The sequence below is a fragment of the Cinclus cinclus genome, chromosome 14 (assembly GCF_963662255.1).
Source record: "Cinclus cinclus chromosome 14, bCinCin1.1, whole genome shotgun sequence".
In the NCBI taxonomy this organism is placed as follows: domain Eukaryota; kingdom Metazoa; phylum Chordata; class Aves; order Passeriformes; family Cinclidae; genus Cinclus; species Cinclus cinclus.
The window spans coordinates 21,326,960-21,339,860 of record NC_085059.1 but is presented as its reverse complement, the minus strand read 5'-3'; the positions used below and the strand labels follow the sequence as shown (position 1 = coordinate 21,339,860).

Below are 12,901 nucleotides of genomic sequence, written 5' to 3'. Positions count from 1 at the left end.
CGGCTTGAATGAAGACAAGTCCGGTCCATTTAACTGTAGAAAGCAACTGCAGGACTGCTGCTGAAAAAAGGGGAAATCATCTAATCCATGTTCTTTAACTTGATTGCTTTAATACCTGTTTAAGTATCTTCCCAGCCTACAGGAAAGTAAAATCTTTGTTTTGGTTCCTGTGCTGATTTTGGCACAGGTCACTGGGAGGAGGCATGTCCAATACCCTAATAGTATTTCATACCAGCTCACATCATTCCTGGGCTCAGAGAAAGGAACTCTCACTTCTGAGGAGAAGGGGTTCCTTCTGGCCAGGGAAAGCATGGTTGGGAAGAGCCAGTCAATATTGCCGGACGTTCCATGCAAGTAATTTCTTTTTGTTACTAATATTGTTGCTGTTACTGTTCCTTATCTCATTCCTGTTTCTTATCTCCACCCGTGAGCACAGTTTTAGTGGGAGAACTAAATTGGGAAATACTCTTCCAAAACCATAACAGTTCCATTATTTTTCTGACTACATGGAACAGCTACAGCCCCCAAGGCCTGGGTCTGTCTTGCTACTGCCAGATCCACTGTCCTGCACACTAATTAAGCTTCACTTGAGACAAGGAGAGACAATATGCATCATAGATATACCTGAGTCAGAAAAATGGGCTCACACTACATTTTTAAAATGTCTTTGACTCAAAATATAGTGTAATGCACTATTAAAACTACTTTGTCTGTATTCTTGCCTCTGAAAAAATTCAGACTTAAGGTAGTAAAGCAGCGCGGTTCTAAGGTACTTCTCCTTTCTTCTCTTGAAAAAGTATTTTTGCTTTCCCTCTACAAGTAATTTTTCTTCTGAGCTGGTCATGCCTTAAAATTGCTTCTGTCATCCAAGCATGTGCACACTAAGCATTGTCTTAACTAATTGGTAGGGGGTCTCTGATCCAACATCTTTGTGCTAGTCAGTGCAGACTCAAATACATCCATAGATAACCTGTTCTAGCATTGCATGAACTTCTTAGTGAAACAGTTTTTCATAGCACCCAGCCTGAACAACCCAAGATGAAATTTATGGCTGTCATAATTTCTTGTATCACCTGCCATTTGGGCTTATCGCCTTTGCAGCTCACCTTTAAATAGATGCGTGGTGGTAGCAGATGGTCCTCTTTGCCAAGAAAACAAGTCTCGGTCTGATAATCAAATCATGGTCATGTACATGGTAGGTCATGTGCTACCATCCTGGTAGCCCTCCACTGGACCCTCTCTAGTACCTCCATATGCCTCTTGAACTTCAGGGGCAGGAAGCTGCACACAGCAATCTAGGTGTGGCCACACCACTGCCAAGCAGACATTAATAACTTCTTTTAGTCTCTGGCCATGTTCTTCCTAATACAGTGTGGTGTGTGGGTTGTTTTAGTCACAATCACATCTTACTGGTATCCATGGCAACTTCCAGGTCCTTCCAGCAGGACTGCTTCTCATCCACTCAGTCCTCAGCCAGGAAAGATGCATGGGGTCACTGTGCCCTGTTTCAGAACTCAACTCTCCTTCCTAAGTGTCATAAGGCACCTGTTGACCCAGTTCTTTCATTTCTCAAAGTCCCTCTGGACTGCAGCTATGTTGTTCAGCATGTCCATTGCTTACCCTGAATTTTTATCATCATAAATTTCTTAGTACCCTTTCCCTGTAGAATGCCTTGAAATTATTCTCACCGAAGATATAGTCTACCCATTGAGCTGTATGACTCTACTTAACCAGACAGACACCTAAGCATCTCTGACCTTACTGCTGTGAACCACACTGAGGCTAAAATACAAGAGCATCCTTGAAATCTTTACTTATAGGAACAAAGGAATAAAATTGTCTGAGCCAGAAGTGGCCAAGTATCTCAGGAACTGAAACACAAAACTGTGGGTAGCTGCTACGGATGTCAAGCACCTGAACCTTCTCTGGTAATGAGCAGCCAGAGCTGTTTAGGGCACTAGCACTCATGCTAGGAAATGGAGGAGGTTTTTATTTGGTTTTCCATAAATGCAGACATCAACTTCTGCTGGGTTGTTTGCATTAGGTTAATATTTCCGTAGCGTACAGGTGTTACTATTAGCTGTGAATGTCTGCTGTCTGTCTCTAACCCTGGAAAGAGCAGAGTGTGGTGCTGTAAATATTAAACCAGGCAGAGAAGTGTTTGCTCAGCCCTCCTCTGTGCTACCTCCCCCAGTAGTTCTCTGATACTACTCCTGACAAATGGCCAAGACTCAGCATCTTTTACATGTCCCAGAAATGTGCTCTGGTTTTGACTCAAGAAGTGTTGTAGTAGTCAAATCCTGAAAAAGAGCAGCAGAAGCACCAGTGTGCTATAATCTTCATAAGGTAAGTACTGTACAAAATAAGGGACGACTAAGTAACTCGGCACCTACAGCAAACAAAATACTTCCTTGGTCAAACCCACTTGTCACTGGTTATGGCAGTCATGCATGCAGACATGAAATGTCTAGGATATCACTGGAACTGCTACTTACTTTAATATGGTGATATACAGTAATTTCCATGCAGAAGAATTCTTTCACAGCAGTCCCCTGCAGTAAGCAGGACTAATCTTTCTTAAAAACTCAAGAAGAGGAGGGCACCACTGAATTTAATTGTGAATACTTAATGTATTTGCACAGTTATAACCCTTTATGTTGGGGTTTTCAGAGAGATGAGGTGGGTCTCTCTACTTATGCAAACAATTGACTTGCAAAACATTTGCCTCATTTTTGTCAGGAAAATTAATTCCACAAACGCCAGAGGTTTAAGTCCAAAAAGGAGACAGAGGAGTCCTTTTTGCTTTATTCAAATAAAGGGAGAGGCCATGGGGCATTCCCCTGGGATCTCTCAAATTTTTGGAGGACACAGCCTCCTTTTTATCCTGTTTTCCCGGCCGCATTTCCCTCTCTCTTTCCCCATTGGCTGAGGTACTTAAGAGGCACAGACTGAGATTCCCCTCTAATGTATAACCCTCCCTTTTAATTTTTAATTCTTACAGAATTCATGGTTTTTCCCCGTTGCTTCTTTCATCTTTCAATATCCAATTTCACTTATCAGCAAACCTACAGTTTGTTTGTAAAGACAAATATCTTTTTCCATTCATCAGTCAGTGGAATCCTTCCCATTGTTTCTTTTATCTCTCAGTGCCAGTCTTCTACCAGCAGATCCACAGCTCGTTTGTAAAGACAAATCCGACATTCCTCTCATTTTCATATACTAATGTTTGACATGCATGTGTTGGACTGTAACTTTTTCACACTGCTTAATTTGATCTTAGGATGCATATTAAAATGAACTATCTGCCCAAAACAAGCACAGCTGCCTAAATGCCATGTGTGCTGATAGAAATGCCATCTTTCGAGTGGATGCAGACAAGCAGCTCAATCAAGACAGAGCCAGCAACAGGTGAGAAACTGAAATAACAGCCTTCAGAACAAAGACGAAACGAAGAAGCCACAAGCTCAGTCATCCCTTCCACAGACCCAAGAATCACTTGGGGAATCTACTTAAAAGCCAGTCAGCCTCTGTATCCTCCTAGAACACTCCTTCCAGAGTGAAGGAGACCCTTCTGAGTTGGAGACTCACTGTCACCCAGGTACGCCCCGGAGGGTACGCAGTCACAGCTCTGCTCTCTGTACATTTCTAGAAATGCACTTTCTTAGAAACAATAACTGAGGTGTGCTATGAATAATATGAATATAAACAAACGCCTTGCGCAGCCCCTTTCCCAATGCCCCTTTTGAAGCGTCTCGACACTGCCCAGCCCCGGCCCGGGCCCAGCGGCCGCTGGATGACCACCGCCACCCGGCCCACATCGCAGCACGCTGACAGCCGCCCGGCCCCTCCGCCCGCCGCGGCCCCCACGGGCGGGTCCGGGCCCGGGCCCGCGGTGGGTCGGGCCGGGCCGGGCCGGGCCGGGCCGGGGGCGGCGCTCGCACCTCGACGGGGCGGGCCGGGTTCAGCAGCACCGAGGCGGGGCTGCCCGCAGCATGCGAGCTGCAGCATGCGAGCTACAGCCGCGGCGCTCGCAGCCACCGACCGCCAGCATGGGGCCGGCGCTGCTCCTGGGGCTGCTTCTCTCCCGAGCCGGTAACAGCGCCCGGGGCGCGGGGCGGGCAGGGTAGGGCAGGGCAGGGCAGGGCAGGGCGGCACGGCCCCGTCCCTCTCCCGGCGGGCAGACAGCGGCACCGTCCGCACCGGTCCCGCCGCGGGGCGGCCGCGGCTTGCAGGGGTCGCGGTCGCTGGGGTTGACCGCTGCTCCCCCCCGATGCCGGGCGGGCGCGGAGCGCATCCCGAGCGCGGCGCTCGCAGCCGCTGCCGGCTCGCCCCGCCACCGGCTCCGGCTACCCTGGGCGCAGGGTAGAAATTGGCGATTCCAACCGGGAAAGGCGGCAGCTGCTGTGGCCCGAACGGGCAACCTCCGGTGTGGTTGTGGCCGAACATAGAGAGAACTGTCACTCTGGGGAGAGGACCGTCTGCCCTGACGGCAAGGCGTGAGGAGATGCCGGGAGCCGATCCCTGAATGCGGCCGGACGGGCACAACTTGGGGGGTTCATTCTCCTGAGCTGGTCCCGGCTGCGCCACGCTCTCGCTGGCTTCGCCCAGAGCAGTTTTTGATCATTACCCCCCATGCATTCGCCCTCGGGAATGCTTAAGGCCCGCAATTTTCCGAGACTAAGCTCAGTTTGCCAAGACCAGTCCAAGGAACTCCTGCAGAGATGCAGCTGATTGTTCTACTCTGCCTCCTACTATTGCCAAATCACAAGAACTGAGGATTGAATGTTTTCCTTTTTCTAGTTAATCTCTTGTTCAGTCTTCAGGGCCGATGTGACTAGGAATGAGGAAATTAGAAACTGCACTAAAGCATTCCTAATTTCTGTCTAGGGATGCTTTGCACCCAGAAAAAGCTGAAGCTTTTTGACTGCTAAAAGATGGGTCGCTGCACTTGGACCACAGTAGCAACTGGCAGCCATACGATTGCAATAGATTTCCCACAATGCTAATCCTTCTTTGGTAACTGTGTTTAATAAAGGAAGGGTTCCCTTGTGTAACTGTTGTCTCTTTAAATAGCGTGGTGCACCAGGGTCAGCAAGATAGACATACCTATAGGGCAGGACATTGAAAAACGAGAATAAAGGTGTATTGTATTACCTAATTTTTTTTTCTAAGGTATAAATAATCATAATGTGTTAATTGGTTATTACCTTTTAACTTTTTTTTTTGTAAACTACAGATGGGATTCCCATGCACATACATCTTTAACACGTTCTGCAGCCTAGACCACCGATCTAGGAAAGAGTTAGCTTTCCCATTCTTTCACATTTTTACTGGACTACTAAGACAAGATTTAAAAAAAATGAAATAACGTGTCAAACTTCAGGGCTTACAAGAATGCACAGCGAGTAAATTATGTCTATAGAGGAGGACTGTTTTAAAGTTGAGGTTTAGAGCAGCTTCACCTGAACCCACTGAATGCTGGATACAAAGCGTTCCTGATGAGAGATTTTTCAGGGAGTTTGAGAAGTTCATCAAGTCTCTGTAAGAGCCAGGTGAACTACAAAGTAAAGTAAGTTGCTAGAAGAACAAAGAAACTTGTACAAGTGAGATAGAGGCTGTAGGGGAAGTAGAAACTTTGAGAAGCAGGCTGGCATGCATTCTACTGCTTACAGCAAATAAACTGATGAAGCTAGCAAAAATGAAATAAGTGAGAGAACAGATTACACGGGGAAGATGGTACACTGGGCAATATGAGTTGTACCAAGATTTCCCCCTAATCTATAGTGATGACAGACTGAAATAGTATTACTGCACCTGCTGAACAAGAGAATTATAGGTAATATGATGTAACCAAAGAATACTAAAGGTAGATGTAAGGTTCAGCACAGTCATTTCCTAAAGCCAGCCAAGGAATATTGACCTGAAGGGAAGAAACATACCAACCTATATATAAATTTTATTAAGAAACTGTCTTGTTTCAAGACTTCATTGTACTTGTACTGTAAACATAGATTCATATACTGCAGAAATGAAGGAAGATTACAGACTAAATTCACCTACCCATGACACCAAAATCACAGAAAGACTTGGGCAGGAAGGGACTTTACATATTACCTTGATCTACACCCCTGCCATGGGCAGGGACACCTTCCACTAGACCAGGTAGTTCCAACCCCCATCCAACCTGGCCTTGGACACTTCCGGGGTGGGGCAGCCATAGCTGCTCTGGGCAACCTGTTCCAGGACCTTACCACCTTCTGAGTAAAGAGCTTCTTCCTAACATCTAATCTAAATATTGCCTTTTTATTTTAAAACTGTTCCCCCTTGTCTGCCTGTATAAAAAGTTGCTGTCCCTCCTTTTTTGTAAGTCACCTTTAAGTACTGGAAGGGGTTCCATTGGAGGTCTCCCTGAAGCCTTCTCCAGGCTGAGTAACACCAACTCTCTCAACCTGTCTCATAGTGGGAGGTGCTACAGCCCTCGGAGCATCTTTGGGCCTCCTCTGGACCCACATTAATGTCCTTCGGGTTAATGTCCTTCCTGTGCTGAGGGCCCCAGGGCTGGATGCAGCAGGTAGGCTCTCACGAGGGCAGAACCTACCCCCTTTATCTGCTGGCCATGCTGATTTTGATGCAACTCAGGACATAATTGCTTTTTGGGCGGCAAGTGCACAAGACCAGCTCACCCCTGAGAATCCCCAAGTCCTTCTCTGGAGGGATGCTCTCAATTGGTTCATCTCTCAGTCTGGACTTGGGTCTGGGATTGCCCTGACCCAGGTGCAGCACCTGTACTTGGACTTGTTGAGCTTCATGAGTTCTTATGGGCCAAGCCTTCATCTGCATTTTTGGCAGGGATTTTAGGGACTGGGTTCTATGTACTTTAGTTGACTGCATATCAGTCCTTCCAATATGAAGGTACTTGCATCCTTTGCTAAGGATTCATTTTATTATGCAAAGAATGCACATTCTTAAGTCTTCAGACTCATTAAAGTAGTTGTTTTTATACCCTATAAATGGTTTTCTCAGTACCTCTCTTAATGACCAGCATATACTTTAGAAATTGCAGCAGTACTGACTCACAGTACACAGTATGGTGTTACTATGTGCTTATTGCACTGTGATTTACAGTGCCCAGATAAAAGAGCCTCTTCAAAGCAGGCCTCAGCAACCCCAACGTTTCAGAGGCATTTACTAGTCCCTAAAATACAGAGCAATCCCTGATCCTGGCCAAGTTAAAGAAAATTATTTTTGAGGCTTTTATTTAACCTTTTGTTCCCTCTTTCATTCGTAGTCATTGTTTTGGGGTGTTTTTTTTTTTTTTTAATTTTTATTTTGTTCTGTTTTCTAAATGGAAACAGCTCTTGTTCCTAAACTAGTCCACATGAAAGATCCCAACAACTTTTGTTTCTTGCAAGGAGTCCTTGTTGAAGACAGGATGCCTGCAGAACAGTGACAAGGTGCTTATGTGGCATTCATCTTGACTGGGGCCCTAACAGTTTTTTTCTCTACCTGATCAGGGGACCTCATGGCTCTGCCCAGCAGTGACTGTGTCATGGCAGAGCAGCTGTGCCTCTCTGACTCCACCTGCAATGCCACATACAGGACCCTGGAAAACTGTGTCCTGGCCAAGACTCGCCTCCTTTCCCTGGATCACGATAGCAGGGTCAGATGTCTGAATGCAGAGCTTGACCTTGGGAACAGCTCTTTGCTGCACTGCAGGTGTCACCGGCGCATGAAGAGACAGGAGCACTGCTTACGCATTTTCTGGACTGTTCACTCCAGCATGACAGATGGTGAGATGCAGTAATAAAAGTTTACAAGCCACTAGTAAGGCTTACCCCCACCCCCTAGCTGAAAACAACAATGAAAGTCCACTTCCCAGCACTGTAGGTAATTGTTCTGGAACCCCTATCTCGTAGTAAAGAGAATTCATTACTGCTCTGTTTGATAAGCAGAGAAAACTGATCTGGTATGGGACCAGTCTTTCAAATGCACCAGCAACCCTAAGAGAAAAAGACAGCTACACTGAGACAGTTACATTTAGTGCTGTGAAAAATACCTCAAAATGGTCCTGTATGTCCATCACTGAAAACACATGTGATTATTGCCATGGCATCCCTAAGTGTTCTGCTGTTTTCTTTTGTGGGATGTTCCTATTTGACCTCCCACTAGAGCCTGCCTATGCTGCTCAGCTCCTCGCGTTTACTGAAGCTGAAAAATGCAAATGACAACATAGACCAAATTCCAGCTGGACAAAATGTAATGAGGGTTTTACACAGCAATAGCTTTGCATTTCCAGGAGAACCATTCTTGGCATTTGGCTTTGAGTGAGACAGAGCATTTCTGAACTCCAGCCTGGAGCAGGCATAAATAAGACAAATATCCATTTAAGAATAAACAAACAAATAAATAAAGCTGGTCACAAAGCATTTCTCCCATCTCCCACTGCATTAAATATCTTGTACCTTGCCTAGGTTATTTCAATTTGGAGACCTCTCCCTATGAGAATCCAGCAAATGAAGAACACTGGAAGACAGATTATAATAAACTGGCAGCTCTGGTATCAGGTAAGAATTGCAATGGTTACATGATATAATGCTGCCCCCTCCTATCTTTTCATGGGTTGAAGATTATTAAGAATAATTTGGGATAATGGCCCCTTTAATTAGGGGAATGCCTGCTCTGGCTACTAGCCTATATTTTTCACTCCTACCAAGTGTAAATATAGCCACAGATCCAGGCCTATGAAACCAGTAATAAACCCACAACGATCCATTTTCTGAAACAAGCACCCTACTATGAACCAATAAAAAATACTCTTTTGTAACTGGTATAAAATTACAGTGTCATACTGCAGGCACATAGAAGGACTGGTTTGCTTTGTTCTTTTTGATTTTTTGAATCTGACCATCAAGAAAGGAGTACTCTTGCTTTTATACAGAATCTCTTCTGGAGATTTGCTTCATGTTTTTTGAGTTTATTTTGTCTTTATAGGCTCACAGTTAGCAGGAGATGCAACAAATCCATGTCTGAGAGCAACACACGTCTGTAATCTGAGCAAGAAGTGTTTTCGTCTGCGCACAGACTATGCCTCCATCTGCACCAAGGGAGCAGGAAGTGAGGATGTCTGTGACCGGCGCAAGTGCCACAGAGGGCTAAGGAATTTCTTTGAGAAAGTTCCTGAGGATTTCACCAAAAGGATCCTGTTCTGTCCATGTCAAGATGAGTTTTGTGGAGAAAGACGCCGTAAAACTATTGTCCCTGATTGCTCCTTCCAGTATAACACCAAACCAAATTGCCTCTGGCTTCTGGACTCCTGCTTAGAAGACCATATCTGCAAGTAGGTCAGGCAACAGAGGATGTTATCCAAGAGAACAACATCGACCCTGATGGTCTCATTTTCCTTCCCACAGATCCCGACTGGCTGACTTCCAACAAAATTGTCAACCTGTAGACATGTCTCAAGATGGCTGCTCTCTGCACAACCATGCTGCATGCCTGCAGGCTTACATGGGGATGATTGGTAAGTGACATTCACAGGAACACAGAGTAGGCACTTTCAGGCCACAAACTTACAGGCACTCTCTGATGCTGTGAAGGACCATCCTGGTCTCCTGCAAGAGGTGACACTCTGTACCGGTGAATACACCTTACTTACTGTTGCTAGTGCTCTCCCTTGCCTAGGAGGTAAATGCAGTCCAAGGAGAGCTCTTCCATGGCATTTTTTTTGCTGTACTTTGCCTCATCCTTGCCTGAGATTTCTGGAAGCCTCTCTGCATCATCAGCTGGTGCAAAGCACTTTAAGTGCCTCATCAAAAGTGCTCAGTGGCCTTGTGTGAACTAAGTCATTGTCATTCCTAATGCAGGCTACATCCCATCACAGCAGTGATTAAACACGCCATTTCATCACTGCTTGACTTTTAGACTCCTGATGGCTAGTTAGTATTGTGTGCACTATGTTCTCAGGACCAGCCAGAACATAGGACTACCAGCTGTTAGAAGGAAGGTCGTATTTGGTTTTAGTTATTTCCTATCTACCAAACTACTAAAACGTTTTCAGAGTGGCTCAAAAGAGAATGTAAAGAGCAGCAGTACCTTAGCACCTATAAAACTCAACTATACCTTCCATTTTTCAGATGGCTCTGCTGGTTTTGTGCTAAATGAACACTGAGTGGCACACTACATGTATGCAGTATTTGTTTGTCAAAAAGCACCTGGCTACACAAGAGTACCTTTTGGTGCCATATCTCAGTACCACAGCTGAGTCCACACAAGTCCTTCACATCCTAAAATAAAAGTCCTTTACGATTTAATGCTTGCACCATTAAATTGCTTCCCCCCCCATCAGTTTGCACTGAGCTCTGCAGGTATAATTCTCACCATTGCTTCTGCTGTGTACACATCACAATTTAATGCTTATACCAGTTTCAGTTCTCAATACATCTCAGAGTGCCTGAGTCAGGGGTAGCAATCTCAACACTTTCTCATATCTCAGCAGACTTCAGGTAGGTTCATCAAGCCTGGGCCACCTAGCTGGCACTCCTGACCTTGCCTGGGTAACATGCTTATTACAGTGGAAGGCTTCTGCCTCCAGAGCAGCATTTCCTTTAGTATAACATGATTCATAATACTTCTTTCATCTGGGGGGTTTGGGACAGGCACACCCATGACACCCAACTATGTCAGTAACTCCAGTGTGGAGGTCTCCTTGTGGTGTACGTGTGAGAACAGTGGCAACCAGAAGGAGAAGTGTGACCAGATACTCGGCATGTTTGAGAGCAACAAATGCCTTGGTAAGCATCAGTCACATCACAAACAGCTCAGCAGAGAGCAGTTTAAATCTTGGGGTTTCAAGATCCTGTGTTGCACTGCTCTTGTGTATAGTTCTATCTTCTTCTGCAATGTCTCGGTGTTCTCCTCTGCAACCTATGGGACCAGCCTGAATCTGCTCTACAAACTGTTTCTGTATCTTTTGGCAACATTTCTGTTCATCTCAAACACCCTTGAAGCTATTTCCAAACATCATTCAAATGCAGGGCACTGAAAAAACATCACCAAGGTGAGGTCAGACGTGCTGTATCCATAGGTTGCTGAGTAACTACATCTGTGCACCAGGATTATGGGTCAAGATTCCCCTCGTCCTCTGTTTCTGTACTCACCCCCAGCCCTCATTTACTCAGTCAAGATAAGTAGCTCCTGATGCAGCCTGTTACTAGATTCAGCAAAGCAGTTGCAAAAGTCCTGTTACATCCAACAGTGTAATCCTAAGTCTTTATTCCTTTTATCTCCCTAGCATTTTAGCAACATACCTTAATGAGATTTAAATATTTTATGTTTGTAAAAGTTTTAAAAGGATATAAAACAGCATAATTACATAAGTGATTAATATTTAAACCTACCTCCTGCAATATATAAAAGCCTTACACCCAGCAGACACATCTATATAATAGACACATCTACAATTTAATCATCTCATCTGAGATACTACAAACCTGCCCCTTACAAAAGACAGAGTTGGGAAAGTCACAGAGAGACTCAAAAGTCTTCAAGTACAGTTTTTGCAGTCTGCTCAATCTCACAAGTAAACCTACAAACTGACAAGCCATTCACAAAACAAAGAATATGTATTTTCTAAATCAAGGCCACACAGCCTGTGAGTGCCTTTCCTAAAATAGTTTCTGTAGACTTCTGTTCACTAGACACCAAGGTGTGCCCAACAAAAGCACAGTAAGACTCTTACTTTACTTCTGTTTGCAGAAAATACCATTTGGTCTCAAATGCACCTGAAGCAGAGAGCTCTAGACAGACAGGAAGACTTAATTTATTCATCTTCCCTAAGCTTCCAAGGAGACAGTGCCAGCACATCTCTCTCTTCAGCAATGTCCCAGGTATGCAATGCTTTGTTGCCTTCACAAAGCAGTGAGTCAAGTAGCCTAGAGACAGTAATTGAAAAACCTTGGATCTGGAAATATGTGACTTGGACATCAAACAAAGGGATACCACGTGCATGCAGAAAACTGGACGCCTCAACTCAAGTTACTCCTTCCACAGACAAGCAGAAATAGGAGGCTGTATGTCTGGCCACAGGAGTTTCAGTAGTCTCACATTAGTGCTCAGAACTAGAGGTTCTGCAGCCAGAAGTCTGAGCATAAATGTGTCTAATTGGGATTCATCCCTCCTTTTTATTTCCTAGGTGGCTGAAGGGAAGACACAGCTAGACGCCTCCAAACAGAGCAGTATGCCTATGGCCTCCTCTGTGTATTCTCGAGCTACTACTTCCTGGCCTTCTCTGGCTCTGTTCCTGCCCCTGTTGCTGAGCCCACATTAATGTGGCAGAGATGGAATATTTCCACATTATTAATATTATTCCATATCCAGGCATGTCCCAATACAGATTTACCTTTGGGAAACAGAAGGCTTTGAGACAAGAGTAATGGCCTTAACCCAGAATGGCAATCACTGGAAACCTCCCACATACTCACACCCCGCTTTGCCCCCGTCACTCTGTGCTGAGCTCTGCAGGTACGGTTCTCACCATTGCTTGTGCTGTGTACACATTCTGAGTAACGGGATAATCTTCCAGCTTCATAGGTTCAATCAAAGGTCTGATTCCTTTCAGAGCTTGTGCAGGGTTTGGTTTCTGACTGTAGGGATGACCTGACAGTGTATCCGACCACCTCATCGTCTGGAGCTCCTTCTCAGGCATACAATCATTGAATGGTTCGGGTTTGAAGGGACCTTACAAAATCATTTAGCTCCAACCCCATGCTATGGGCAGGGACCACCTTCCATTCAACCTGGCCTTGAAGGGATAGGGCAAGCACAACTTCGTCTGGACAATCCATGCCAGTGCCTCACCACCCTCACAGGGAATAATTTTTTCCTAATGTTAAATCTAAACGTA

At 45.2% G+C, this 12,901-nt stretch overlaps 1 protein-coding gene across 1 annotated transcript; it reads left to right on the top strand.

Annotated features, from left to right (window-relative positions):
• Positions 1 to 4,049: 4,049 nt before the first annotated feature.
• Positions 4,050 to 12,325, top strand: GFRA3 (GDNF family receptor alpha 3). The gene is made up of 8 exons (XM_062502538.1): positions 4,050 to 4,092; positions 7,515 to 7,790; positions 8,472 to 8,564; positions 8,992 to 9,337; positions 9,411 to 9,520; positions 10,656 to 10,790; positions 11,755 to 11,885; positions 12,191 to 12,325. Exons 1-8 carry the CDS (start codon positions 4,050 to 4,052, stop codon positions 12,323 to 12,325), a joined length of 1,269 nt encoding a protein of 422 aa, XP_062358522.1.
• The last annotated feature ends 576 nt before the right edge of the window (positions 12,326 to 12,901 follow it).